The following is a 27,836-nucleotide window of genomic DNA, read 5'->3' on the forward strand; positions in this document are numbered from 1 at the left end:
TTGCAGTACTAGTGTAAGATATGTGAATGATATGGGCGGATTCCTCGGATGTTACGAATTACAGAGGTGGGTTAAATCTAGGATGGTAAAAGTCGTTGAGCATTAGAAAGTCTGTTTATCCATCCTCGAACAATGGTATAACCACACAAATTCTACTGTATATACTCATGAATCTTCATCACCGTCAAGCATTCCCGCCAATACATCGCCGCCGCTATGTGCCGGAGCTTCATACACGGCGAACTTAGCCTTTGGTCCGGATGTAATGCCATCGTGATCTGCAGGTCCGTCGGCAGACGAACTACCGTTGGCCAAATTACCAGCAGATGTCCAGCCCTTGCCTCGGTCGACGAAAACCTCAGGTCGTCTGTCTAAGAGCATCTCTAGCTCCCCATCACTGATGACGCTCGCTTTGCCCTCTGCAGTGTTAGGCACCACTTGGATCTGTTCGCCTTCAAGGCGCAACAAGGCAGCGGCCATCTCGGCAATGGTCTCGGGTCTGTTGCGACTTGCCTTCAGAGTAGGTGTCTTGAATTGCCCTAGAGACACAAGCACGTTAGCGCGCTTTGGTACGAGGGATGAGGAAAAACAGTGCCTTTGGCAATAACGAGCGCTTCCAGCTTACGCTTCTCGTTCGCGCGTTGCATTATTCTCGTCTCGATCGTGTGTGCGCTCACGAGACGGAAGATCAGGACGGGCTTGGTCTGACCTATGCGATGGGCCCGGTCCTGAGCTTGCAGGTCCATCTGGGGGTTCTGAAAGAATATTACTATGGAGAAAGTATCATGATACCATCGGAACATACCCAGTCTTGATCGTAGAAGATCACAGTATCCGCGGCAACCAGATTCAAACCCAAGCCACCCGCTCGAGTGCTCAACAGGAACAGTTGTGGTGCATCCAGCTCATTGTCGCTGTTCTGGAAACGGTTGACCTCCTCTCGGCGTTGAGCCATGGAAGTAGAGCCGTCGATACGGCATATCGACCAACCTTTGAGCTCTCGAGCCCAGTCCTACAGGAAAAGGGGGGGGGGCAATGAGTGGCTGTCGACGCAGAGAGAAGGCAGTATACCTCAATGATGTCAAGCATGGTAGTGAATTGACTAAACAATAACACCCTGTGCTTTGTCGCGAACAGAGCATCAAGGAGACGATCCAAGACAAGCATCTTCCCACTCGCAGTGACAAGCTCTTCGTTCAGGATTGGCTCGCGTGTCTTGGCGTCTGTAGGCCAATCAAACAAGAACGGATGCGAGCACACTTTCCGCAACTGCATAACTGTGTTCTGCAATCGCATGTTGCTGACTTTCTTAACTAAAGGATGAGAGTTGAAAGTCAGTTCAACCTGACGAAATTGTATGGTACCAGGAAGCTTACGCAAGTTCTCGCGTTGCCAGTCACGGCCCATCTCCTCCGTACTTTGTTTCTTCGTCTTGTGATGTTCAGCTACAACCTCCCCGGACTCAAGCCTCTCGAAGTATTCGTCGTCATCTCCGTCAACGTCATAGCTCTTCCTTGTACTTTGGCGAAGCTGTGCTCGAGTTTTCATCTTGCCATCAGACGATCGATGTTGCGCCTGAAGGCTAAGAGGGACATCCTCTTCCTCGTCGTTACTACGAGCGTTCTTGCCCTTACTAGTGCCGCCTTCCTTGACCAGGAGCGCGCGCAGGCCGCCGTTGACAATAGCATCGTATAGCTCCCGCTGACGCTCGCTAAGCGGTGCATACAGCACGTACTCTTTCTTCGGAGGCAGGCTCGTTTCAACATCAGTCTTCAGTCTTCGAAGGAGGAATGGCCTGAGGATGGTGTGTAGCGACTGAATCAACCGTGTTGAACGCGAACTAGACATCATCGACTGTAGCACAGGGAGGTTGAACCTACGTACTAGTCTCAGCATAGAGTAGATGCCGAAGGGATGAGCTGACGTACCATTCTTCGAAAGCTTCAAGGTCGGAGAATACGTCAGGGAGGACGAAGTTGAGCAGCGCCCAAAGTTCCGAGAGGTTATTCTACGCGACAACGACAAAGCGAAGATCAGTCAAACAATCGGCTCTACGTCGCAGCGTCACCTACATGTAGTGGCGTCCCAGTTAAAACCATTCTCGCCGCCGCTGGGAGTTTTTTGATTTCCCGCATTAGCTTGCAATCCAAGTTTTTGAGACGGTGTCCCTCATCAACGACAATAAAGCCCCAATAGTATTCAGATAGTGGGGCACGATCCCTGATGACCATCTCATACGTCGTAATGACTACGGGAAAATTGGTCTTTTGGTGTGGTGGAAGCGCGCGGGCAGTCTTAGAGCTGGGTAGCTTCACTGCACGCTCGGTGGAAACTGCTACAGGAACATCTGTGTCCCCGTCGGCGGTCTTCACACCTCTGTGGTTACCCCGGCGGGCGGTTGGCTTCGCGCTTGGCTCACCTGGGTCTGACTCGGCCTCTTCGCGCTGTGTGGTCAAGCGGCCACTTCGCCGTTGGTCAGACGGAGGCGCGGTCTTCTTTGCCGGAGCCTTGCCCTTACGACCCTTGGGCGTGACACTCTTGTTCTTTGCACCTTTGTTAGCTGATGCACGCCCACTGGTTGCGAGGGCCGTTCCCTCCCGGCCGAACATTCTGTTTTGATACTTCATGTCTGTGTCCGAGAGGACCATTTCGGTACGCCGTATCTCCGCACGCTCATCTGGTGTGCCGTGATACATCACAACAGGAATCTGCAGCGCGTGACACGCACAATCAGCAACTGAGATGATGGGTGCAGTTTCCGGTTGACACTCACGTCGGGAGCAAACTTCTGGAATTCTTCGACCCAGTTGTTTAGCACGCTTAGGGGACAGACGACTAAAAACGGTGCAACGGTGCGCCCGCGTAGGAACGCATGGAACGCGATTGTCTGCAGTGTCTACACAGTCGGCATGTCAGCCTTCGATGTCCAAACGCAAAACGGGCATGCGCACCTTGCCCAACCCCATTTCGTCCGCTGCGTGTCACGCAATCAGTGGGTGTCGTACTTATCATCAGCGGGTAACGTACCCAGGATTCCGGATATGCCATTCTTGTGCAGGCCAGCCATCCACGCGACACCTTCGAGCTGGTAGTCCTTTAGCGTCGCACCCGTGATAAGTGCGGGTTGTTCGAATGCACCGTCTGCGCTGTTGGCTGTACTTGACGCCTGTCCTATTTTTCCACTAGAGTCTACCTTTGTTCTTTTCGCATTCGGTGCTTCTTCTTCCTCGGGGCCTCGATCGTTGCGGACCCGTTTCTTGCCACCGCTCTCAGATTGCGAACACTGGCTCTCCATCTGTGGCCGTGTAGACGTATCCCGGCTTGAGCCTCCCCGCGCGTGAACCTTCGCCTTATCCATCTCTAGCTTCAGCGCGGATACATAGGCAGACGACTTCTCGATGAGAGACTCAAGCATGCGGACACGCTTCTCGGTATCCTTGCCAGAAAAGGGTCGACGCAAGTTGATACTATATTACGACGCTACACATACCTCATTCAATGGCACATCCTCCTCCTCAACCTGTGGGTGCACATAGTAGTCAGTGTTATGCATCACATATTCTGACGCGTCTGAACGCGCACCTCTTCGACTTCCTGAGCCGGCGGAGGGCTGGAAGGTGGCGTTGTGGCATAATCCATGCCTGGGGTCACAGATAGATGTGTAGATGCCCTGGACGAGGTAATGGACGACATTCTAGCAGTCTAGTTTCAACTCTGCCCGTTGGTGAGCGCTCGGACTGAGGATTGCTTCAGCCGCGCGGGGATTATGAGTGTGACTGTGGCGCTTTAAGTCACGTGGCTGTGACTGAACGTGCTGTATTCTAATAGTTCGAGTATTTATTTACTTATGCCCTCAACATATTGCGCACATTCGACGAAATAATTTCAGGTAATACATGAAGTTGTTGTGATTTCGCACATAGATTCATAAAGACATACATGATGCACCACATGTACATTCAGGCGAGGAGCATATATACATATGTACTTCGGCATAAAGTCACAGCAAAACGACAGCGTAAGCGATATGATACACAGGTCCGATGGAATGATGGCTATTCTAGAAGAGGCGGCGCGGCTCACCCACTGCATATGTATTGAAGGTGGCGTAGGACGAGAGCAAAATGTGGTGTAAAAACCGCCAAGCGACGGTATCCTGAGAGACGGAGTGGGAGGGTATCGACGGCAGATCACATGACAAGACAAGGGTCCTTCTTTCTTCTAGAGCTGCTATGGTCGTCTGGGTATCGCTTGCGCATCTGCCGCACCAGGTCTTGGAAAACGTCTTCAACGTGCCAATTCCGCTTTGCGGAAGTCTCGTAAAAGGGGAGGTTCCATTGCCGGGCGAGTTCTTGAATCTTGGCGCGCGATACTTCCCGCTCGTTGTTCTGCGTGCAATTCAGTTGCTTGTTGTCTCATACAAGGTGAACGAAACACGTACGAGATCCAGTTTGGTACCAACAATGACGATGGGGATGTCCTGACAGACGATGTTAGCATTTCGCCAGAGTTAGGAATGCGAGACCGCAACGCGCATACCCGATCGGTGCCTTTGATCTGGTAAATCTGCTGTCGTATTGAGTCAATTTCTCTCAAGCTGCTCTCTTCGATTAGGCTGTGCAGTTGTTGCGATCATTAGAGTTTATGACAGAGCAGGCATGGAGCTTGCCTAAACACGAGTAGAAACCCTCGCCCGTTCTGGAGAAGATGAAGGGCACTAAGGACGCCTAGACTCGATCGTGTATGAAACACACATACTCTCAGGTAGCGCTCATTGAGAGCGGTGAATTGTTCGGTACCCGGAGTATCCAAGAGTTCGAGCTTGACAGAGAACGTCAAGACCGGTTCACCTTGTTCTTAGAAGAGCGAGACATACAACGCAGGATTCGCCATCAACCGTGAGGTCGCAACGGTATTCCTCTAAGGAGTGCTCGTCAAGTGAAGGCGACAAGGCCCCATATTACACACCTTCGATTGTTGGGTTGTACTGTTCAATGAAAACATTGCGATGGAAGCGAATCGTGAGAGCTGACTTGCCCACGCCGCCAGCTTTGAAATGGGAAGTCAGCGCATGCATGCGCCAAACATAGTGTGTCCGCACCTCCCAAAACGACGGCGTTGAACTTCCGCTGTGACCGCATACGCGTCGAGGGAGATCTGCAAATGACAAAGATAGGCTGGAGATACGCAGAAGGATGTGGGGATAGGCGGGCGGTGCGCTTATATGGGGAGCATCGAACGTGTACACCTGGCAGATCCTTGCAGGAGAGAAGTGTTCGGCAGGGCCGCGCGATATCACGGTCCTCCGCCGGGGTCTGTCAGCTTCGGCAGTCCCATCACCGCGTCCGAAAATCCGTCGCGGATGCAGAAAAATGAGAAGAAATCTAGGAAATGCATAGCAAGGATGCTGAGATGGCCTAGTTGGGATGTCGCAGGATGAGTGTAAGGAACAAGAGCATGCTGGGCAGCGCCAGCTCGTGCTTGGGCGCCGAACATGCCGGTCCGCATCAGCGCACGCCGACCCCAGCCACTCGCGCGACCAGACGCGCCTGAACGCGCTGCCTTTTTCCCTCCTCCGTCTCGTGCTCACAGCTGCTACCATGGTCCGGCCACGCGTATTCTTTGACTTTTCTATCGACAATGCTCCTGTCGGGAGGTACGCGCTAGAACTTCCGTAAATCCAGCTGCTGATGCCCACGTCTTTCAAGAGTAATATTTGAGCTCTTCAACGACACCGCTCCCGAAACATGCGAAAAGTGGGTATGCATCAGACCTTCTAGCGTCCCCGTCGACGTGCCGCATCGCTCATGATAATCACCCCCTGCAGTTTCCGTGCGTTATGCACCGGTGAGAAGGGCCTTTCGCCCCTCTCGGAAAAGCCGCTGTACTACAAGAATAGCATAATCCATAGGTTGATCAAGGGATTCATGATCCAAGGCGGAGGCGCGTCTTTCTTCGGCTATGGTATCTCGTGTTCCGTGGAATACCTCTGGCTCGCTCCCATGGATTGTATCTCGACGTCGTGACCTTGTGCCACCTATGAGAAACGCGGGAACTATCTATGAGAGCTTCCACGGGACATCGGTAGCACCGCTCATATCGACGCATTAGCTCATGTTCTCGACCCTCCGTAGACTTCACAAAACGCAACGGCACCGGCGGAGAGTCGATCTATGGCGGCACTTTCGCAGACGAGGACCTAACGCGGCCACTAGATTCTGAAGGGTGCGTTCCTTGGTTTCCATTCGACATCGTGGCCAGACCATCAGATTCCAGCCTCCTGCTTGTCACCGATGGCATGACAGACCATAGAATCTCCCGGCAAGACAAAGGCAGTGAAGGGCTGCGTCCCACGGCGCGAGGATTATCGTGGACTACTCGTTGCCATACCGTTTCATCATTCGCATACGCGATGATGCTGCTAGCTTGTTCATTTCGAAGACACAACAGCATGCATCGCAGCGTCACTAGGCTAAGCATACAGACATACGTGCCAGTGATTCACTCGGTTGGGGGCGTGCACTGTTCAGTCTCTGTTCGTGATGCTGTTGCCTGCACCTACCAGCCAGTGAGCTGGGAGGATTTCAATGTGACGCCGCGGGTGTTAGTCTGCCAAATCCCTACCCTTGCTTTCAGCTCTAGAATTACTAGAGTGATTATAGGAGGCGGCCGAGCCGATGCAGTACTCTGGCGTGCTTTCGAGCAATGCTGCTGAGGAATCTACCGCATATCGTCACCTAGCGCCATCCTACCTGGCAGTTGGCATAGTTCGGGAACTTTGCCTTCAACACCTTTCTCTACTCCGTGCAACCCTACATGCCGCTCATCAATCTTTCGCAGGCTTCTTTGCATGGCTAATAGGGGCTCTAACACAAACGGCTCGCAATTCTTCATCACCTTACGCGACTGTCCGCATTTGAACGGTGCGTTGTCTGTTATCTCCGTGCCATCATCTCCTGATCGTACATTCCCCAGGCAAGCACGTCGTGTTCGGCCGTGTGATCCGTGGTTACCACGAAGTTGTCGAGAAGATCACTGATGTGCCCGTCGACGAGAAGGATCGCCCGCAGGTTCCTGTGATCATCCACAATTGCGGCGAGCTCGTCCTGCGTTCCAAAGTACAGTCACAGACGCCTGAAGGCAAGTGCTGTCCATCATGATCATGGGAGCAGCTCTGTTATCTCTTTGCCCGTCTAGTGGAGACCGTTGCAGCGTCCGCACTAGAGGCCGCGAATGGGCGTTCTGACGATGCGCGGCATAGCCATAGCAAGAAGCGGCCTCATCACGACCGCTCCGACGACTCTGCGCAGTCTGACTCTGGTGCTGAGTTAGACGAGGACCGCGAGCGCCGACACCGCAAGAAGTCCAAGCACAAGTCGAAGGCGAAGGCGAAGAGCAAGAGCAAGCAGAAGAAAGCGTTGTCGCGGTCGCCTTCCGTAGACAAGCCCCCGGCAGACCCCGAGGAAGAGACGGAGGAGCAGTACGATGCGCGGCTGGAGCGAGAGGAGAAGGAGCGGCTGGAAGAGTCCAAGAGGCGGGAGCTCGAGCGGCTGAAGCGGCGGTTGGATCAAGAGAACGCGCCCACGACTAACGGCGTGCGGTTCAAGGGTGCGTGTCCTTGCAGCTCTATCTTGGCCAAGGGACTCATCATGGATACAGGTCGTGGTAGGATGAAATATGTGGACCCAGAGATGCGCGGGCATAGAGACGATTGATGCAGAAGGGACGATTTCGGAATGTGCTGCTACTTGGGATGTTGTGCGTGCTTTTTCTATGTAATCTCCACTGATGCGAGTTGTTATGTTACGGGTATGCCGCCCAAGGATTGTTGGGGATTTAGCTGGGAGACACACGCTGTTGATGCTGATGTTCCCTTGCGGTGTAAATTGCAGAGTATTGCTGCACTGTATGGTCCGCAAGTATGTAACCAGTTCTGTCGGGAGAGTTCAAGAAGCGCCGAACCCTGTGACACGATGTGTGACGTAAACGTGATTGGGGTGACCCGCCCTGGTTCGGGGTCCTCGGCGCCGTTAGTGCTTGGTGCACGGAGTCCCGCATATATAAGACGACACGCCGGCTTGTGCATTTTTCACCCTTCCCTCATCCTCTCCGCCGTTTCGAGCCTTGTCTCTCATATTCGACCCTTTTTCGAGTTTTCTCGACCTTTCTTTGACAGCAACATGGTGAGCAGATCGTTTCCATCAGATGCGCATTGTGGCCCATTCCATGTCGACAGAGTTACGGCGGCTACGGCGGCAGTGCTGGTGGTGGTTACGGTGGCGGCTACGGAGGCGGGGGCGGAGGCGGAGGCAGCTACGGCGGTCACTCTGGCGGAGGCGGCTGGGGTGACGACCGGATGGGCCATTTGGGCAACGGTCTTCGTGCTGTCGACTGGAGCGCACACAAGCTCACTGCTTTCGAGAAGAACTTCTACGTAGAAGACAAGCGTGTCTCAGGACGCAGCGATAGAGAGATTGAGGAGTTCCGGAAGATTAAGGAGATGAAGGTAAGCCAATATCGCCTTTTTTTTTCGTGCGCAGTGTGTGCTCATTGCAACACAGGTCCAAGGGCGTAATGTCCCAAGGCCTGTCACCTCATTCGATGAGATCGGGTTTCCCGAATACATCATGTCGACTATCCGGGCTCAAGGCTTCCCTGCTCCCACTCCCATCCAATGCCAGGCATGGCCTATGGCTCTGACCGGGCGCGACGTTGTCGCTATTGCTCAGACAGGCAGTGGAAAGACCATATCTTTCGCTCTCCCCGCCATGTTGCACATAAATGCGTGAGTATCGTTTTTCATAATGAAATGCTCAAAGCCTAAAATTTCACAAAGGCAACCGCTATTGGCGCCGGGTGACGGGCCCATTGCGCTTATCCTCGCCCCCACTCGTGAGTTGGCGGTGCAGATCCAGCAGGAATGCACCAAGTTCGGCTCGAATTCTAAAATACGGAACACCGCTATCTATGGTGGAGCCCCTAAGGGCCCCCAGATTCGTGACCTTCAGCGGGGAGTCGAGATCGTGATCGCTACTCCGGGACGGTTGATCGACATGCTCGAGACACAAAAGACCAACTTGCGCCGCATCACTTACCTAGTCATGGATGAAGCAGATCGCATGCTGGACATGGGTTTCGAGCCTCAGATTCGCAAGATCGTTGGTCAGATACGGCCCGACCGGCAGACGCTCATGTTCAGTGCGACATGGCCGAAGGATGTGCAAAAGCTCGCTAATGTGAGTACAGATCTATTTCTGTTCGTTCATGCACTAATGTATGACGTAGGATTTCTTGAAAGACTTTATTCAGGTCAACATTGGATCTATGGAGCTGACTGCGAACCACAACATTGCGCAAATTGTTGAAGTTTGCAGTGACTTCGAGAAGCGTTCGAAGTTGATCAAGCACTTGGACCAAATCAGTCAGGAGAATGCAAAGGTCCTGATCTTCGTCGGCACGAAGCGGGTCGCAGATGACATCACAAAGTACCTCCGTCAGGATGGATGGCCTGCATTGGCCATCCACGGTGACAAGGAACAGTGGGTCACATCTTTCCTTTGTCTTGTAACATATATTGACGCGATAGGTAGACGTGAACGCGACTGGGTCCTGGGCGAATTCAAGGCTGGTCGTTCACCAATCCTCATTGCCACGGATGTGGCGTCCCGTGGTCTTGGTATGTTTTTACTTCTGATGACCAAGCGCTTCGACTACGTTGCAGCGGCGCCGTGAGCGTCGACGACAAAAGGACGTACGTGATTGCTGTTGACTGCCGAGGCAGTCATCGTATTTTCACAGGTCTGGGGACGTTTCCGGAGCAAGACAGGCCAAGATAACCGGCGCGCGCATCGAGAACCTGGCGGACTCCCTGATGATGTGCTGCAGCTTCCCTCTAACCCTGGACCCGGCTCGTTCGCTTCTTTACAGTTGCGTGGCGTGCCCTGGGTGACCTGCTCGAACAGTTACGACCGTTCTTGATATGGTAGCGGTTATGGACACTGGCAACTGAATCTGGGAAACAAGAGTTCGCTTCCGACGACAAGAGGTTCTGCGCGTACAAGGCTTGCCTGTCTCCCGCTCGGATGCTTATCGCCTCAACCGTGGTGTTGGTACACGTTGAGGTGACCCTGGGACGCGATTGTGGTTGCTGCCGTCGAGCGCTTGTGATCTGTGGTCATGTTGTGTTGTTGTCTGACTGTGCTCCTGTTTGTTCTATGTCTCGCCCATCCCTCCTTGGTCGATTCGTGCGTGGTCTGTTACGTTTTGTGTGACGTATCGGATCTGCTGTTCCGCACACAGACGTGAAGGATGTTCGCTACGTCATCGTAAGTCATCGTTGTTGAACGTCGATGCATTACGATTGATTTTTGGCGCAGAACTATGATTTCCCCAACAACTGCGAGGACTACATTCACCGTATTGGTCGTACGGGAGTAAGTCATACGTGTTTGTCTACTTCAGAAGTCTTACCACTTCCGTCCTTCAGCGTGCAGGTATGAAGGGCACGTCCTACACCTACTTCACTACGGACAACGCGAAGTCCGCTCGGGAGCTGATCACCATTTTGCGCGAGGCCAAGGCAGACGTGCCTCCACAGCTAGAAGAAATGTCGATGTTCGGTGGCGGTGGCGGTCGCAGTATGTCCCTCGTCTCCGTATATTGATTTACTTATACTAAACTCTATTTACAGGTCGCTACGGTGGTGGCGGCGGCGGCCGTGGTCGCGGTGGAGGTGGAGGTGGAGGTGGCGGTGGCGGTGGCGGCAGGTACGGGGGTCACGACAACGGCTATGGTAGTCGCAACGACCGCTGGTGAGCTGTTTGGCCCTGCTTAGGGTGCTCGTGTCGCCCAGCAACACTTTCTTGTTATCGTATGGGGGACCTTGATAGATCCTGCTGCTGCGGTCGTCGGCCATAATTCTCCGTTACATGTCCTAGATTGTAATGTCATGACGCTAGATGAGGCCTAGTGCTTTGCAATGACTTGACGTCCTTACATATATAAAAGCCAATGTATGTTGTCTGTAACCTCAAGGTCTCAGCGCTGAGAGCGGGCCTTGACCTTCAACGATTATCATCCAAGACATTTGCGAAACATAACGGAGAAGCACAAAATTCAGAACGCATAAGTGACAAGAGAACGGACGTGAACTGGTATGCGCATGTTGCTGTAGAAGTCAGGCAGGGTCGTCCTGTGGAGTTTCGAGCCTGGGTTAGTTAATCGCGCGCTCAGTTTGCGGTTTCAAGTATGACTGGCAATTCCCCATAGCGCGCACGATCAGACTTAGCATTTTTCAACGCTGGTGGAGTCAACAGATGACGATCAGCTCACGCGGTAATTATCAATTTGTGCCTGATACACGTCGTAGATGTTGTATATTACAGTTGCGACCATCCTTATAACGGATCGTATGAAGCACGCTTCGAACAAAGTTACTTCTCTACAAACACAAAAAAAGGTCAGCAGAGCGCATGACGGGGAAGCACGGATACATACTCGGACCCAACTTCATCCACTTGGGTATCTTCTTCTCTAGCGACGTATTTCCGCTCGAGGAACCACTAGATGGGTTTCTTGGGGATTCTGCCGTTGATGGCTGCGACGGCGTTTGCGCGTCGAAGTTGGGTGGAGCTGGTAGGTCTTCAGCCTGGGCTAATATTGATTCGTCCAGGGGCGCAGGCACGTCGGTGTCTGTACAGGCACTCGGTAAGCCAATTGCTCACTGCAGCATGACTGCGGCGAAGCGACCACGTACAGTTCAGCTCGTCCTTCTCGAACCGGAGCAGGAGCACAGACGACGGCGCGAGTTGCAGGTCCGCGAGCGAGAGGTCGCGCACGGTCGGGTCGGATACCTTGAACTCACGCTTCGGCGGCGTCTGGTCTTGCGTATCAAAACACACCCTCAATGTTCAACAGCGGGCCGCGATGCGGAGAGGACGGGCGACGTACAGAGCACGAACTTGACCGGCTTCACGTCCTCGCGCAGCGAGCCGCGCACGAAGGCGTACACGGTGCGGATTTTGTCCGTCGAGAGGAACGTCTTCTCGAGCTGGCTGCGATCGCTGAACTTGATGCGTATTGTGGTCTGCGAAGCCGAACAGAGTCCAGTAAGATGTGAGCGACCCGTCGAGACAGATGGGACGTACCGTAGGCCACCGTGCCCGCTTTGTTTTCTCCTCTGCCTCCCGCATCGCTTGCGTGCGAAGCGGCGCATTGGTCAGGGCTTGTGTTCGAGCAGATAGAGAGGCCTGGGCGGCCTTCAGATCGGCTGGGCTGGGCTGGAAGTACGAGTCGGGGAGCTCTCCTACGGAACCAGATGTACCAATGATAGTCGCGATCGAATGGGTCGTATTGCACAGGCACAGGCAGAAGCACAATGAGGTGTACAGCCTAGTCAGCGAAGCCACGGCAGGGGAACAGAGCGCACATACTCCGCTCCGTAGTAGACTGAGGAGCCCGGTAATACTTGAATGTGGGGAGCTGAGGCGCGGCTGATGCGCTGGGCTGAGTCTCAGTGCTCGAGCTGGGTTCAGCGTTGGAGGCCATGCTATACGAAGTATCGTGGTAGTGTGTGTATCGAGACCTTCCGGATGAGCTGCGAGACGTCTGAAGCAGACGACTACTCGGCGCTACCAGCTTAGCTAAGGACGCGGACCATCTCGAATTCACCAGTGCAGAATAGCCAGCACAGTTGAACGTTGATACTATAGCAAAAACAACAACCACAGTCACTAGAATATGAATGACTACGACACAACATAAGCCTTAGCAGTCTGCAGACATAGAAAGGCTCAAGATGTCGTAGGATATCATGTGATTGCAGCTTTCACGCGAGATGTCGCGTGCGGCAAACACAAACAAATTCTTGCTGAAACTGGCAGCACGGTCCAGCTTGCCATGACCTACTTCACGTTGTTACATCCTTGAGCCTGTGTTGCTCGTCGGCCTAGTCAAGCCAGTAGTTTTCACGGGGCGCCTTTCCCTTAAGGCCTTGCTAAGCTCATTGGTATTCACGTTCACACGTTCAACCGCCGACCGCTGTGCCTGTCTTGAATGCAGCAGAAGAGCCCGATCAGTCACCAATATATCTTTCTTTGCATTATGGGAATTAACTCTTCTTGTGCCTGTTTGGCATGCTCATCTGCACTGTTTTTACACACCCGCGTGAGTACACCAAAGATGCCAGGAACGTTCTTACCTTGTGTTTTTCCTAGGTTCAACGAGGCGAGTGAAATCGCAGAGGCCGTGCCCTCGAGCGATGACAGCCTAAACACCATCTATATATATATGCATATGTGGCTATTGGTCGCAGATGGGCGCAAAATGAAGGACACATAATGATCTCAGTTCCGCTAGAGAGGCCCCTTACTGCGCGCCCGTCTACCCATTTTGCACTCCGAATATGTGTCATATGCCGAGGTAGTATGCATGACATGTGCGACCTGTCAGAATTGCCCTGTTGTTGTGTTGTCGAGCCTATAGAGCGGCCCTGTTTAGGTCAAGGCACGACTTGCATTACTACGTTTGTCCGAGTGTTTGTACGGCATACACCTACGTAATCTGGCCTCGTCTATTGAGCGCCTGTCATTCAGGTATGTTCTCGGTGTTCTCATGAGCAAATCTCAATCACTGACTTCTCATTGGTGGGTAAATTATGCCATTTGCAGTCTTTCTTAATTGTGCATTAATAAGACAGCGTTTGTCCGTGCGAGATCGAACAGTTCTGGACGCACATTTCTGCCCTGCATGAGATTTCCCAACATAGCTGCAGAAATCCGGATAATTACGAGTTTAGAAACGACTAAAACTACGACAAAAGATGATGAGCCATTTGCGGCACTCACGCAGAAGCTTGTCATCAAGGAAGCACTGGGATGGCTGACTGTCCCATGAGAACCCGAATGCAAGCATGGGGGAAACCTTACATCGTGTGCGTATCATTTCGATCTAACTGTTCCAGACAGCAGCGCTAACATGGTGTCGGTCCCGTTGACCTGCTGCATCGCCCCAGCAGGTGGACCCTATTCCGACGGCCTTCCTGCTGCGGTTGTAACTACCAAGCCGACCTTCGAACACCACCTCATGCAACATAGCACGAGTATTCGCTTCTCTTTCGTCACAAAGACCCATCAGCAGGCGTATAGCTGTAATCAACACATCGACACATGAGGGAATCCGGTGTCCATATGCTTTACGCCAATCTCCGCAAGGCGATGAGCACTGGGACATGTGTTCTCGCGCTTTGAACATCTGTCGTGTGGAAGGTTCCGGTGGCGCCGGCTCATGGGAAGGTGACAAGAAGCTCAAGGGTTATATGTCCCGATAGACCCATCTCTGCCTGGATGTCTCAGGGCCTTGTTCGTAGAGCGCTGCTAGAGTATTGTCAATCATGTGTCAGATGGTGAGAGCCATGGAGATGGTTGATTCTGCCGTGAAGTATCATGCATAAGATGTGCTCGCTGCCAGGCAGGCCGAACCCCCTCCTGAAGTACTCGTAGAACAGGTTGCTAATTGTGACTATGGCTAGCAGCGGTAGCGCTCTCGGCTCCAGTCTTTCATTCATTACACCTACGTTGGGCGTCACCTACCTCGGTACGTCGTGATTTACCTGTTGTTGTCGACGTTAATTCTTGACACGGGAACCAGGCACCATCGCATCTGCGATGTGGGTGAACACGACCGTCTACTACTCAGTACTTATTATGCATTTGTAGTCTCTATGGCGTCACCAATGTGCAAACATACTTGTACTACAAGCGCAATAAGGACGACCCGAGAGTCCTGAAGATGATCGTGAGTTTTACCCTCAATCTCTGTCTTCTGCAGAAATACAATATCCACCTGCTTCGTCTCAGGTTTCTATCTTGTGGTTCGGCTTGTCCACATCCTGTCGAGTACTCCTGGTGGCATTAATATGATTTATATAGGGTCCTCGACAGCCTACATCAAGCGTTCATTACGCACGCGTTCTACACGTACTCTGTGACCGATTTCGATAACCCTGTCGCGCTGATCGCGCCAGAGTGGTGAGCTGGGACTTCGACTTACAGTCAAACTAGAACTCATATTGTATTCGCAGGAGCGTCATGGTATGTGTTCGCATTGATGTATGTGTACATACAGTAACAATCGACGATCCAGGCACATGTGTTTGTCGCGGTAAGCTCGGTAGAGGTGTCGTGGGTTCACGCCCTGATGTTATTTCAGAGCACGAGCGACACGATCGTCAGAGGGTACGTCACAACGTGCATCCCCATTCTACTGGCTTCATCGGCACCATCGTAGCTTGTTCTGTCAAAGGGTGTATCTGCGTGCGTACTCCGTCTTATCAGTCGCCTTCAGACTCCAAAGTTGATTCTTATACAGTCAGCGGCCGCAACTGGCTCATTACCACTCTGATTGTCCGTGCAAATACATTTACTTTACAAACAGATATATTCATGTTAACCCATAGGCTGTTACATCGCTTGGAGTATTCGGTGCGCTCCTGCCAATTAGTTGTCGCGCCATTCACTGATATACCACTGTTTCCTGCAGCCAGTAGCTGGGGTAAGCTTTCTATTCTTCGAGTGTGAGCGTGTATTAACTTGCGGCCGATTCATGATCCCAGCGTTTGCAATCAAGGGGTGAGTATCATTTTCAATGTGCGCTATGCTGGCAGAGACCTCTCGAGCTGATTATCGAACCAGGTTGTCTCTCACGGACTACTTTGACCTCACCAAGATCACAGTTAGTCACAGGCATCGAGACGTATCGCAAGTCTAAAATGTTCTTCCTTCAGTGGTTCATCTACACGAGCCTAATCCTCAGTGTCGTCGCCGACTTGCTCATCGCGGGTTCACTCTGTGTCCTGCTAAGCCAACGCCGCTCTGGATTTGCAAGGTATGTGTTCAAATAGCATATGCAGAGATTAAACGAAAAGCCAATATTATGTTCCAGGACAAACTCCGCCATCCGAATGCTCATGGTATACAGCATTAACACTGGAGCTTTAACCAGGTATGTTGTTTTCAGGTTTCTTCGCTTTCTTGATGTACTCAGCCTACGGAAGCATATGTGCAATTGTTTGTCTCACAATCGTAAGTCTGCGGCGTCCTGATTGTTACCTTTGTTGACCCGTCTCCCATAGTATGCCGCCATGCCTAATGAGACGAAGTTCACCTTCATCGCGATCTACTTTGTTCTCCCGAAACGTGAGCCAGCCCTCGAGCCAACCATCGTCGTCTGAACATAATTGACCCGCACCTGCAGTTCTGTTGAATTCGCTACTTGCGACGTTGAACGCAAGGCATAGCCTCCGCGAGCGAACACACACAGGCCCCAATGTGTCCTTCCCTATGACCCGACCAAGTGGCTCTACGGGCACAGGGACGGGGAGCAAATTCAGTAACAAGACGGGGGACCGCCGATCTAGCAATGGCCAGGTTAGCAGTCTCGTTGCTGATGATTGTCCTATGAATGCAGACGCGATACCCTCTCAGGCTATCCAAGTCGAGATCCAGACTGTAACTAATTCAAAATTGGGCACAGCCATACAAACCGCTGAGGTGATGATAGTCCTATTCCACTATTTGCTCTCAGATGATTGATCTTCGTTTGAGCAGGAGACAGAGTCATGGCATGCTGTGTAGAGTTCTGAAATTGTCGAGGGGTACTATTTATGCAGGGTCCCGGTGACTGATGGATGTCGATTTCAATCCATTACTTAATATTTCACACTCCTTGTATGCTGAGTGCTGTTTGTACACTGTCCATAGGATGTATATGTTGTTGTATAGCCCTTGTATCATTGCCATATTACTCGAGCTCTGGAGTCGGCGCTCAGCGCTTCAGCGATGATTCGGTCAAATTCGGAGACGCCCGCGCCTGTGACGGCTCTGTGACTGGTACCTTCATCCCTCACGGCTTTCGTACCTGCCTCGACGCGGACAAAAATCAAAAGCTTTTGCTGAGCCTGTCAGTGACGACTGGGAAGCGAATACCCCTCCTTGGCCAAGTGTTGGCGGTACCTGCGTAGGTGATACGGCGTGCGCTCGTCAGAGGACATCCTTGCGGCACGAATATCTTTATCCTGGGTTTTCTGTGGCATAAGAGTGCACACGAACTCTGTGAAGCTTCAGAACTCATCTATCCAGATGAACGACACGCTGCGTTCGGCTACAGTCGCCACGGATTCGTCAGCCGCTCTACCGCTACCCCAAGCGCATGTTCCGGACAACTCAAATGGCATCAGTATACTATCCAGTTTGATAGGTGACAAGTGCGTCATATACAGCTTCCTGTTGTGCGTCTCTGAACAAGAGTCAAGCTGATGCATAGTCCTTATTTTCAGGCAGGGTTTGGTCTTATGGTGCGTTATGGCATCGTCCACAACTTCCGCATCGTAGCCTAAGGAAATGCTCAGGGCGTCGGTGTTGGCCTGACTGCACTTCGTCAAGCCGTCGTGTTGTCCTCCATCGCGCTTCGCCGACGGATGCTGGTCTCTCTGGAGATCAGTAACAAGGATCCCGCGTACGACTGGTTCCTCACATGGATGTCGCAGCGTTCCGCGGAGACCGCTGGAGCGAAAACAAAATTATGGCATCCGAGCTCATGGACCCGAAGTCACCAGATCAGCGTGCAGACGATGCATGAGCAGCGTAAGAATGGCAGCTCGTCTGTCCTATTTAAGCTGGTGGCTGGACCGGGGACACATTGGTTGCGGTATGGGCAGGCATGGATTCAGGTATGAACGGTATGATTTTAAATCTACACGACTGAGCGGTCTCCTGCACAGGTCAAACGTGAGCGCGAGACACGCTCGCAGCAACTCATGTCCGGCATACCTTGGGAGACCGTCACGCTTACCACTCTCTCGAGTGATCGCGACAAGTTTCGTGGCCTACTATCGGAGGCACGGGACATGGCATTGCGCGCACAGCAGGGCAAGCTGGTGATACATACTGCTTGGGGGACCGAATGGCGTCCTTTCGGGCAGCCACGACGGAAGCGACCGTTGCACAGCGTTGTGCTGGCCGAAGGCGTCTCGGATCGTATTGAGGAAGATGTCAAGGCATTCCTGCAACGACGGCAGTGGTACGAGGACCGCGGTAAGCTTCCTGTCCTACCTATCCCTGCCATGCCAGTCCGTTTGACACATGGCCCAGGCATACCGTATCGCCGCGGATATCTGCTCCACGGCCCACCCGGGTCAGGCAAGTCGTCGTTCATACAGGCTCTGGCCGGCGCGCTGTCATACGACATATGCCTGCTCAACCTGTCTGAGCGGGGACTTGCAGATGACAAATTGATCCATTTGCTTTCGAATACGCCAGAGCGTAGCTTTGTGCTCATCGAAGATGTCGACGCCGCATTTAACAAACGTGTGCAGACGACCGCAGACGGGTATGCGCCAGTCATCACTCTACGATGACCTGAAGCTTATGGATGGATCTCTTAGATATCAATCCTCAGTGACCTTCTCTGGGTTCCTAAACGCCCTAGACGGAGTGGCGTCCGGCGAAGAGCGCATTATATTCATGACAACGAACCACCCTGAGCGGCTTGATCCTGCATTGATCCGACCTGGGCGTGTCGACCTTGCTGTGCTGTTAGATGACGCCACCCCAGAACAGGCGAAGAAGCTTTTCGTGCACTTCTACCGCGGAGCGGACGATGCACCACCTGACGAACTGCTTGAGAGTTTAGGGAGAGAAGTGGAAGCCATTGTCAAGTCTGAGTTGGGGACAGGTCGGAGGGTCAGCATGGCGGCGCTTCAGGGTCTTTTCATTCGCAGCAGCCCTGAGGATGCGGTGCGAGGGGTTGTTGACTTATGTGGTAACAGGTCATCACCACCGTAGGGCCGCCCACACTCGACTAAAATTCTGTACGAAGTAAGGCAGTACACCATTCGTTTAATTGGAATATATGACGAGATACTAGCCTACTTGTCCCTTCCTCTGACATGATGATGTATCACTCGGGGGATAGGAGGACCTTTGGCCCTTTGGGCAGTCCGAGTCGCAGCAAATGCCGGCAGGTGGCGTTCTGCTTCCTCCCATGCTGCTCTATGCCTTGGATCCTCCGCATCGCAATCTATAGATTCTAGGTTCGGGAACAGGTCCGAGAGATATTTGGCAATTTTGTGCGGGTCACCTGCAATGGATGACGGGCCAAGACCAATTTCTGTCAGCATCGTGTTACACCAACCGCCACCTGGTTTCGCGCCTGGGGATATGTCAGTTCGGGAGGCATCAACGTCTAGCACAATGTGACGGAGGTTGGGACAGTATTTGACGAGATGGACCAAGCCGCCGAGGGTGGCGGCGGGTGTGAAAACCCATGAGTCTGCCTCGTCGTGTACGAACGCAAGATCCTGCAGGCCCGGCCATGCAAGTGCCATCTCCTCTAAATCGGCGTCCTGGAGCTCGATGTTGTATTCTGAATCGATTGTAAGTGATTCCAGGCCGTGGAACGCGTAGAGCGGTCGCAACGAGACACCAGGCACGTTGTCCGCAGATTCTTCCTTCTCAAACTGGATGCTGACATGTTTGAGGGTAGAGACGGAGCACTGGTCCCGGATTGTCTGACAGATAGTAGTGAGGTCTTCACAGCCGGCCTCAGCCGCAGTGAGTTGAATATTCTCAAGTTTCGGCCACTTTTTCGCTTTCAGTAAACCCAGGGAGGATGTTATGTAGTATGACCAAGTCCTGATGTTCTCTAGAGCAGATGGTGTTCCGTGAGCCTCTGAACCACGGAAGGGCATAACGAACTGATCGATATTCGCCTCGACATCCCACTCCAGTGAAGACAGTTGAGGTAAGGATGACAGCTCGACAAATGCTTGATGTGAGAGAGGAGACTCAACGAACATTGCAAGCTTCTCGAGGTGTTTTAACCCTCGAAGTGCCCCGCTAGGAAAGGAGAAACATTCTCTGGGATCCAGCCGCGCTTTTGAAGGCGTTTTGTGTTGGTAGAGTTCCAATACGCGGAGATTGGGAACGAGAGTCGGAAGATGGGTCAGAACGGAATTTGTAACCTTATCCGAGTCGGAAACGACCATCTCAAGGTGGGTTAATTTCGGTCCTGGCAGCTTGAGAAACAGCTCTAAAGGAACCGGGGAAGAGCATCGTTTTGTCTCGAGTTTACGTAGATTGGGGAGTAAGGGGGAGGACGGTGCGAACAGACCAAGTAGCATGAGGTCTTCGTTTGACAAGTGACCTTCAGCTTTCCAGTTGTTGTCCAAGGTCAGTTTACGCACTCTTTGCGCATAAAAATGGAAGCGTGTCCAGTCTCCCGGCAACATTGGCCTCCGGATCATCTGCTGAGGTGATGAGGTCCAATGCGGAGAATAATATTTCGTGATCACTGCTCACCAGCCTCAGATCTGACTCGACTCGGTCGTTGCAACCGGGAACGCTCCACGGGTACCGCCATACCTTTTCTTCCCAGAGGTCAGAAGGCATACACTTCACGAGGTTAGCCAGTCCCAACTGCGCAGACCAAAGTAGGTCTAGGGACGCGCCACTGAGCATCTTGCATGTCCTTGCCAGCATAGCAAGGCTGTGCCTGTCTCGGGATGATGGACAGTCGGGGCGCTTAGCAACATTAGAGACTATGAGTAGAACAAGTTCTGCTACGCCTAGAGCACGATGCATTGTCGGCTGACGAAGAAGGTTCGGTCCGGGATGAGGACTCTAGGAAGCCAGCCGAGGCATTGATGGGCTGTGCGACTTATATACAGTGCGGCTGAGCTCAGACAATGGGTGGCAAAGCGGTGGCCAGAGCAAGCAAGGCGCACACGTTTGCATGACTCAGGTCCGCCACACGGTCCCTTACTCATGTGGCGAGGGTCTAATCAAGAGAGCTAGAAGAAAACAAAAGTGCAGCTCTTCGGCGAGTATCACACGGGGGAAAGCATTTATGCTCACCTCTGGATTCTAGGTGGTCGTGGAGGGTGATATCAGCATACCCTTTTGAACAGTAAAGATCTGTGGCAGTATCGTCATAGTTGGGAAGCGAGTTGTATGTGAATCGTAAGCCCGCGGAAGATGCCACTCTCAGGCTACCTGTCATTTCACCTGCTACATACCGGGAAAATGGCTGCACGAAACACTGTACTGGGCAGTGTGAGGTCTGCGGAGTTATTCAATGGGCCACAAATTCAAGCCTTCTGTCTGCTATGAATAGGACGCATACCATTTGCTATCGATGGGATAATGCTTGCCCAGTCTGCGGATATCCTAGACTCCCGTAAGCAGACCATAGGTTATGACCTTTTCGATGAGGGGAGTACCCAGTCCTCACAAAGAGGATATCTAGAGAGGGGTAACGAGAATACTAGAAGTAGAAGTCGGTGGCTTCTACTGAATTCAACATATAATGGCTCCCAAAGCACTATTGCTACATCGCGCGCTCGGACAAAGAGAGGACCTCGATGGTCAATGTCAAGACCCCCTTTGAAGAGTTGATTCAGGCTACTGCACCCTGGATGCTCGTTGGTTAATTGACCAGTGGCAATAGCACCTCTGGATTTCATCTTCCTTTCAGGCTGACAGCAAATTTACGGAAGCAAGATTCGCCACACCCTATCAAAACACATTTGTCAGTACCAGTGACATAACTTCAACTTCTGGCGGCTGCGGCGCAAGGAAATCGCTACTGCGTCAAGGCTTCCGTCCAAATGAACCTCGACATTGCCTGCACCATCTCTCGTGTGCATTTATGGCCAACTCCAGGTGCAACAATCACTTCCTTCACCCCGCCTAAACCTACGTTGAGACTGTCCACGAATGTTTTCGACGCGGACCACGGGACAAGCTTGTCGTCCCCACCGGACAAGACGAGTATTTTCTTTCCGAGGAACGGGTTGGAGGCGTCGGGAACGGTGTACGAGGCCGCTGCCGGGTCATACCGCTCGATGAGATCTAGAAGGGACCGCGGGATATATGGAGGCTCCCATGGGATGCCGTTCAGTCCGGCACGCTCGGTCATCAAGGCGGTGTAGTCCGGACACCCTTTGCAACAGGATTAGTGAAAGCATCACCGTGGCTTGTTGATCCTCACCAATGATAGGGACACCGAGTGTGATCCTGGGCTCTACAGACATCATTAGATCTGTACAATGCATGTTCGAGCCAAGTTGTTCACCATTGCGGAGTGCATACCATGTGGAATGTCCACCAAGGCTAATCCCTCCAATCAGCCAACTGGACACGGTACGCTCACCAGATGGATACAGATAGGATGGTAGGAAGTCAATGAGGAATGACACATCCCTCGCCGTCCCGGCTTGTGGCAGGAGCGTGAGGATCAATCTTAGTCCACAAAGATTGCGACCTACAGTGAATCGCGTACATGTCTAGACTTCGATTGTCGGCGTTAGCTTGACGCTCATATAAAATGCCCGTAAGTCAAACTTACGCATGGCGATCATTCTTTGCCGGTGGCTGTTCTCTCCATCCACTGTTAGAGTGCAGGTCCACTACCCGCGCTCCGTGGTTACGTTGATCCTGCGGATATGAGGGCGATTCAACTTCATCGCAAAGGTAGATCTGTCTGATTAGTAGTTGGTTGCCACTCACAAAGGTCACGATGAGTAGATCCTCAGCGGATTTGCCAGAGGCCTTGCGCTGCTCGTCTATCCATCCGAGTGTAGATTCAGCGACCCACTCGGAATCCTGAGCAGAGCCTGTCCTTCCGTGGAGGAAGAACAAGACGCTGACTGGCGCGGAGGCATCAGTTGCGCTCGGTGTAGAATACACATGTACGGCAATGCCGCCGACATTGAGGGTCTGCTTGGATACTGGCATCGATGTGGCGGCTTGTTGTTACGAGATGGAGCTACAGTCGTACATAGATGGCATCTGTTATCTGTAAGCTTCACACCCGACTCAACAGGGCGATGGCATGACTAACAACACCGCATGACACCTGTGCCGAAATTGCCACTGTATGCAGTAGCACGCCATTTCTAGCTTCGTTGCTTCCTGGCCATCTCAATTGACCAGACCCTGAAGCAACCCGTCAGGGCGGTCATCCTGTCAGGTACACTGGATATTGATGTGTTCCGATTCTATGCGAGCTACTGATTATGTATGATATGACACCGAGAAAACCCCAACGGCAGTCCATGATTGTCCACAAGCGATGCAACGAAAGCGACATTACCGTACAAGATAGTGCAATTCCACGCGTAAGTTCTAGAGAAGCGAAGCGGCCGCCAGAGTCTCAGGCCATACATTCCTTCAGGCTCGCGATGTGAGTGTCGCGGCGTTTGACGAGATCGGCATGCAACATCGTGGACCGGAGCTCTGTCTCATGCTGCATAGGCCTATCAGCTCAGCTGAACATCTTCAGCCAGGTAATATAATCACCTGTAGCAACCGTTCGATTTCCCACATGCGGTTGGGTAGGCTCTCCAAGGCGACGTACACCGCAGGAATCGAGTTGCAGTGCAGCAATTCCTGCTCACTCATCCGGAGTATGCCGAATGCGATGCGGAAGAGAACGTCGAGGCCGTCCACAAGGAAGATATCCCACACTCTGAACAATGTCTACGGGACGATTAATATTATACTGATCGATGGAGATGCAATGCCATACCTCCACTGGAAGACAATCTGTGAACAGCGACAGGAACCAAGAGAAGCAGATGGCGGGAAGATCGACGTCTAGTTGTGTCAAGTGATTGTACAACTTTGGCATATGCTCCTGCACGTAGTCAAGCAGTATCAGAGGACACGCGCGAGAGCTCAGCAATGATGGGGAGAAGAAGTCGGGTGGTAGGATTCGCTCAATCATAGCAGCAAGTACCCAGAAAGCTTCCTCTTCATCCCCGAAAACCAGAAGGAGGGTGGAAGTCACGAGGTTCATGCCTTGACAATATCCGACCGTTGGATTTCGCCTGAGTAGTAATTGAGTCAAGCATCAGCAGGGAAACTACCTGGACTAACCTGCTATATGCGATCAGAACTCTCCGCAGCTTGTCTACACCTGCGCCGGTGCGACCAAAGAACACGTTCAAAGGCATCGTCCGCCCAACGTCTTTCTCGATCTCGCGAACCGCGCCATTCTCGTCGTCCGACTGCGCGAGCAAATCGGAGAATACGCCAGGTTCTCGCATTTCTAATCCCCCACTGCACTCAAGCCATGCCTTCGAGCGATAGACTAGAGGTATGCCACCACGTACAAGGCGGACAAAATCTTTCCTTTCGTCGCGATATGCAGGTAAGCCAAGCTGTGCGAAACCAATAAAACCACCGCTGTGATCGAGTTCCTCGTCTGCATCAGCAGTTCCCAATCCGAGAAGGGCGGCTGCGCCTGCTGAAGCGGCCGTCCTCGTGCCTGACGAGTTGACAACCTTCCTGGAATTGCTCCTGCGTTTCAAAAAGGCATCCCACTCTTTACGCTGGACAGCGTGTCGCTCATCATGAAGCTCGACCAGCCGCGCCATGAGATTGCGGATGGTATGCGCGCAGACGTGACGTGGAGTCTCGGAGTCGACAAGCAAAATAGACGTCTTCGATCTTGGGTCTGCCACAGCTGCAGGAGTGCGCTTTCTTCCCTTCGATGACGACGGTGATACCCCACGAGATGCCTGCGAAGAATGTGGTATCGAGTCTGCGGTTGGCATGCTCTGTACCGTGCGCCGGGTACTTGAGGATCTGATGCTGAGGGTCTCATTAGAATCACCAGCATTGTGTAGATCGCAGCCTTCCTTCACGATCTCGATAGCGTCGTCCGGTACGGCCTCGTCCTCAGGCCAGTTGTTGTCTTCCCGTCTGTCAGCAATCTTGATACCGGTCAGACATGCCGGAGCCGTATTGCTGCATTCCTTCGCGCGGATGAGAAGCAGGACATCATACCTCGACACATCGTAGATGAAGCCATATCTATCCGTCATACCCTCGTGACTCTGCTCGTCAAGCGGAACAGAAAGTGCAGACGCCACATCAGGTAGGGGAATGGAGAAGTGGAAGTCCCGGGACGTCAAGGGAGTATAGGTACGCGAGAGGAACTGCGTTGGTGGCTTTGCATTGGTCGGGATGATGGATTCCAGCGGGACAGACCCAGGCCTGCGCACAGGCACCGTAGGAGAGGTAGGGCCATTGACTTGTGCATGCGAAGATGATGCATTAGAAGCGTAACCCCTCGAAACAGCGCCCACCACGGTCGAGATGGTCTTCTCCTGCTGAGCCATAAATGAGCCGAAAAGAGGAGAAGCGAACGAAGACAGATTAACGCTGGGTTTTCGACGTGTATGCAGTTTGCGTGTTTCATCCTGAATGATGACCTGGCCCAGAGCGGGTTTGTGGTCGTTTGTGGAACTCAGAGACACTGGGTGTCCTTGCTGGTGCTGACCGTCTGGCTTATCCGGCTTGCGCTCCTTCCGGAAGTCCAGTCCCGCTTCTCTCGCGTTCCGCACCAGCTCCATCGCCCGCTGAGCGATGAAATCGCTTGTATCTTGACCCTGGTCGTCCAGGATACTGGCGGGATCGGAGGTCATAACCCGTGTCGCTTGTATGATCGCTCGCAAAGAAGCTCCTTGTGGAGGCTTCTCATCGCCCACCGGCTTTGCCGAGGAGACAACAGATGGCGGCTTCGAGGACGATAGGTAGACGGATAGTTGGGGCGATTCCGCACGGAGAACTGTGTCTCTGACGGGAGAGGATGCAGCAGACTGTGCGGTTTGGCTTCGTTGGGTGGGTCGAGGGGTCTCTACAGGTCCTACGTCTGCTACAGACACGTTACGGCGCTTTCTGGACGTCGCAGCACCGGCGGATGGATTCAGGATGGAGAAGCCTAGGGTGCCAAATACGCTTCGAGAGACTTTCCGACGACCAGTCTTGTTTACTGTCTGAGGCGTCGCTGGCAGTTCGACCACGGCATCCGTGTCAGGCTGCGAAGAAGTCGATAGATCTGAAGCGACTGCGCCTGAGGAGTCCTCGCTATGTAGAGAAGATGGTGTACGGCCATTCCTCTTGCCCTTCAGCCACCATGTGCCCATCCAATTGCCCAAAGATGCTTGGTCACTTCTGGTAGTCTCACCCGAAGAACTCATGTCTCTGTGATGCGAACCACCATCCCCGGAATCCTCAGCCTCTTTCTGGGGTCCGATATCCAACGGCGCCGAGTCTTCTATCACGGACGCGCCATCTGTCTGGCTGCCGATATGGATGTCGGCGTGGGTGTCAATTGGTACGGTTGTCGCTGATGCCACGGGCGTGACTATATCGCTTGGGTAACTGTGCGAAAGCGCACTGTCGTCTTCGATGGCTTCCGTCAACGATTCGGCAATAGACTTCAGACCCATCAGCCATTCCTCGACCAATAGAACTGAAATTAGATCCTCACAAGTTGGCTATGCTGTCTATGAACTCGATGGCCCTTTTCGTCATCGTTCGGAAAGAGCGACTGTAACACACGTTCTGCTACGCCCTTTTCGGATGGTGGCAATTCTTGTAAAAGCTGGCTTGCACGGTCCCGCCGTGCAGCGTCTTTCTCCAGTAATAGCCGGCGGCTTTCTTCAAGCTCCCGGCGTATTCGAGTGAGATGGTGTACGGCGGATGACAGGACCCGTAACACGGAATGATACGGGTGGCTGGGAACACTAGACTGTGGTGTAGATTCGTGACACTGAAGGATAGCAGACTCGATATCACTGTCAGACATTTCATGCCATGTCGTGAGTAAAATCTGAGAATCACTATGCGACACGGATTCCCCTAGGACAGGCTCAGAGAGGACGGATTCCACGTTGCTATAAGCCGGGGTAGATGGCTCAGAGAAGACGGGTTCCAAGTTGTTATAACTCGGGGTAGATGGAGATGCAAAATGCCCGCTGGAAGACTCTACAACAATAAGCGGTGCTGGTTTGACATGCCTATTCCCATGTCCCCATTCAGTCAAGTGGTGACATGAACATGACTGCCAACCACTGACTTGCGCTTTCTACCCTTGCCATAGCCACGGACGCTACCATCCCAGTTCGCATGGCTATGCTTCGTATGTTCCTCTGCGCTACTCTCCAACTGTGCCTTCAAGGTGAAGTAGTCTGTAGCAGGCTTAAAGTCGCCTGACTCAGTCTGTTTTCCACGCGATCGGCGTCCTCGAGAAGACCCTTCCTCTGGGAGCAGCGGATGCAAGTGTGTAGGGGTCGAGAGCTGTCCAGAAGGTATAGAGGTCATTCCTGCACTGGCTCAACCCAAGCTTAGCCAGTCAATGCCAGTGTCCGTTGCCTAGCGGCACTTGGTCCGATGTTTGTTGCCAGAGTGAACATATAATTGTCAGATCATGTATGGCCTCCTCAAGATGTAGCCTATCAGGATATGTGAACCTCTAATTTAGTCTGAGGCAGACGTGCTCGGTGGGAAGGAAGGCGCGTGATGATAGTGAGACTGGTTGTAACGACCGGATGTAAGCAATGTTTAGATCGCTTTCCCACGTTCACAATTGATGATCTGTACAAACTGGCTACAGTAAAGTAACTGCTGGCTACTTATCACTTCTTCGTGTGCTCCGTACCATCCTTCGCCTCCCTTTCAATGGGTCTCTTTGGCAGCTTCAAAACGGCAGAAAAGCCAGACCCGGTCTCGCGTACGAACAGACAAAAGTGCTGGGATAGCAGGGACATCTACTTTACTTGTCTGGATGGCGCAGGCATTGTGAAGCCTGGTGACGAAGGCATAGCGTGTGCCACGTCGAAAACCTCTTACGAGCAGAACTGCGCCAAAAGCTGGGTATGAATTCCGCCATCTCGTGCACACATAATGATGATACCAACTCCATGATATAGATTGACTACTTTAATAAACGCCGAGTGCTCGCGGAACAGCAACAAGGAGTTCTAGCACAGG

The 27,836-nt window shown here is 52.6% G+C and overlaps 9 protein-coding genes across 9 annotated transcripts; 3 read left to right on the top strand and 6 right to left on the bottom strand.

Moving 5' to 3' along the window:
• Positions 1-165: 165 nt before the first annotated feature.
• On the bottom strand, positions 166-3,067 carry POSPLADRAFT_1151694 (hypothetical protein; the record flags this gene model as incomplete). The annotated part of the gene is made up of 12 exons (XM_024486569.1): positions 166-564; positions 591-755; positions 806-1,012; positions 1,072-1,313; positions 1,377-1,519; positions 1,562-1,876; positions 1,929-2,008; positions 2,073-2,332; positions 2,519-2,708; positions 2,774-2,896; positions 2,952-2,974; positions 3,028-3,067. The coding sequence occupies 12 exons, from the start codon at positions 3,065-3,067 to the stop codon at positions 166-168; spliced, it is 2,187 nt and encodes a 728-aa protein (XP_024335862.1).
• Positions 3,068-4,190: 1,123 nt separating this feature from the next.
• POSPLADRAFT_1036088 (hypothetical protein) lies at positions 4,191-5,141 on the bottom strand (the record flags this gene model as incomplete). Its single annotated transcript, XM_024477128.1, has 7 exons — positions 4,191-4,388; positions 4,442-4,480; positions 4,540-4,615; positions 4,678-4,727; positions 4,759-4,856; positions 4,969-5,049; positions 5,102-5,141. The coding sequence occupies 7 exons, from the start codon at positions 5,139-5,141 to the stop codon at positions 4,191-4,193; spliced, it is 582 nt and encodes a 193-aa protein (XP_024335863.1).
• Positions 5,142-5,600: 459 nt separating this feature from the next.
• Positions 5,601-7,160, top strand: POSPLADRAFT_1152158 (hypothetical protein; the record flags this gene model as incomplete). The annotated part of the gene is made up of 6 exons (XM_024486628.1): positions 5,601-5,656; positions 5,709-5,756; positions 5,828-5,964; positions 6,135-6,225; positions 6,841-6,923; positions 6,976-7,160. The coding sequence occupies 6 exons, from the start codon at positions 5,601-5,603 to the stop codon at positions 7,158-7,160; spliced, it is 600 nt and encodes a 199-aa protein (XP_024335864.1).
• A 944-nt stretch (positions 7,161-8,104) lies between these two features.
• POSPLADRAFT_1041245 (hypothetical protein) lies at positions 8,105-11,002 on the top strand. The gene is made up of 10 exons (XM_024477871.1): positions 8,105-8,183; positions 8,237-8,506; positions 8,562-8,785; positions 8,837-9,236; positions 9,286-9,539; positions 9,591-9,676; positions 10,300-10,325; positions 10,377-10,433; positions 10,487-10,637; positions 10,691-11,002. The coding sequence occupies exons 1-10, from the start codon at positions 8,181-8,183 to the stop codon at positions 10,813-10,815; spliced, it is 1,596 nt and encodes a 531-aa protein (XP_024335865.1). The 5' UTR covers positions 8,105-8,180; the 3' UTR covers positions 10,816-11,002.
• Positions 11,003-11,440: 438 nt separating this feature from the next.
• POSPLADRAFT_1152213 (hypothetical protein) lies at positions 11,441-12,302 on the bottom strand (the record flags this gene model as incomplete). The annotated part of the gene is made up of 4 exons (XM_024486633.1): positions 11,441-11,691; positions 11,756-11,881; positions 11,950-12,085; positions 12,147-12,302. Coding segments are annotated over 4 exons (669 nt in total), but the record flags the coding sequence as incomplete, so codon positions are not given.
• A 5,015-nt stretch (positions 12,303-17,317) lies between these two features.
• Positions 17,318-18,857, top strand: POSPLADRAFT_1173326 (hypothetical protein). Its single transcript, XM_024488227.1, has 5 exons — positions 17,318-17,350; positions 17,405-17,725; positions 17,777-18,089; positions 18,147-18,384; positions 18,440-18,857. Exons 1-5 carry the CDS (start codon positions 17,348-17,350, stop codon positions 18,837-18,839), a joined length of 1,275 nt encoding a protein of 424 aa, XP_024335867.1. The 5' UTR covers positions 17,318-17,347; the 3' UTR covers positions 18,840-18,857.
• A 65-nt stretch (positions 18,858-18,922) lies between these two features.
• Positions 18,923-20,513, bottom strand: POSPLADRAFT_1049210 (hypothetical protein; the record flags this gene model as incomplete). Its single annotated transcript, XM_024479687.1, has 2 exons — positions 18,923-20,299; positions 20,355-20,513. 2 exons carry the CDS (start codon positions 20,511-20,513, stop codon positions 18,923-18,925), a joined length of 1,536 nt encoding a protein of 511 aa, XP_024335868.1.
• Positions 20,514-21,636: 1,123 nt separating this feature from the next.
• Positions 21,637-22,790, bottom strand: POSPLADRAFT_1151946 (hypothetical protein; the record flags this gene model as incomplete). The annotated part of the gene is made up of 6 exons (XM_024486601.1): positions 21,637-21,995; positions 22,045-22,077; positions 22,129-22,269; positions 22,322-22,344; positions 22,402-22,490; positions 22,563-22,790. The coding sequence occupies 6 exons, from the start codon at positions 22,788-22,790 to the stop codon at positions 21,637-21,639; spliced, it is 873 nt and encodes a 290-aa protein (XP_024335869.1).
• Positions 22,791-23,208: 418 nt separating this feature from the next.
• On the bottom strand, positions 23,209-27,643 carry POSPLADRAFT_1049211 (hypothetical protein; the record flags this gene model as incomplete). Its single annotated transcript, XM_024479688.1, has 7 exons — positions 23,209-23,301; positions 23,355-23,534; positions 23,584-23,884; positions 23,934-26,281; positions 26,335-26,863; positions 26,923-27,143; positions 27,623-27,643. The coding sequence occupies 7 exons, from the start codon at positions 27,641-27,643 to the stop codon at positions 23,209-23,211; spliced, it is 3,693 nt and encodes a 1,230-aa protein (XP_024335870.1).
• Between the last annotated feature and the right edge of the window lie 193 nt (positions 27,644-27,836).

This window comes from Postia placenta, assembly GCF_002117355.1.
Source record: "Postia placenta MAD-698-R-SB12 unplaced genomic scaffold POSPLAscaffold_13, whole genome shotgun sequence".
In the NCBI taxonomy this organism is placed as follows: Eukaryota; Fungi; Basidiomycota; class Agaricomycetes; order Polyporales; family Adustoporiaceae; genus Rhodonia; species Rhodonia placenta.

Coding starts and splice junctions, on each gene's coding strand:
- POSPLADRAFT_1041245 (XM_024477871.1), top strand. Junction 8,507..8,561: donor GGAAGATTAAGGAGATGAAG/GTAAGCCAATAT, acceptor ATTGCAACACAG/GTCCAAGGGCGTAATGTCCC. Junction 9,677..10,299: donor TGTGGCGTCCCGTGGTCTTG/GTATGTTTTTAC, acceptor TTCCGCACACAG/ACGTGAAGGATGTTCGCTAC.
- POSPLADRAFT_1173326 (XM_024488227.1), top strand. Junction 17,726..17,776: donor ATGGGCAGGCATGGATTCAG/GTATGAACGGTA, acceptor TCTCCTGCACAG/GTCAAACGTGAGCGCGAGAC. Junction 18,385..18,439: donor GTGCAGACGACCGCAGACGG/GTATGCGCCAGT, acceptor TGGATCTCTTAG/ATATCAATCCTCAGTGACCT.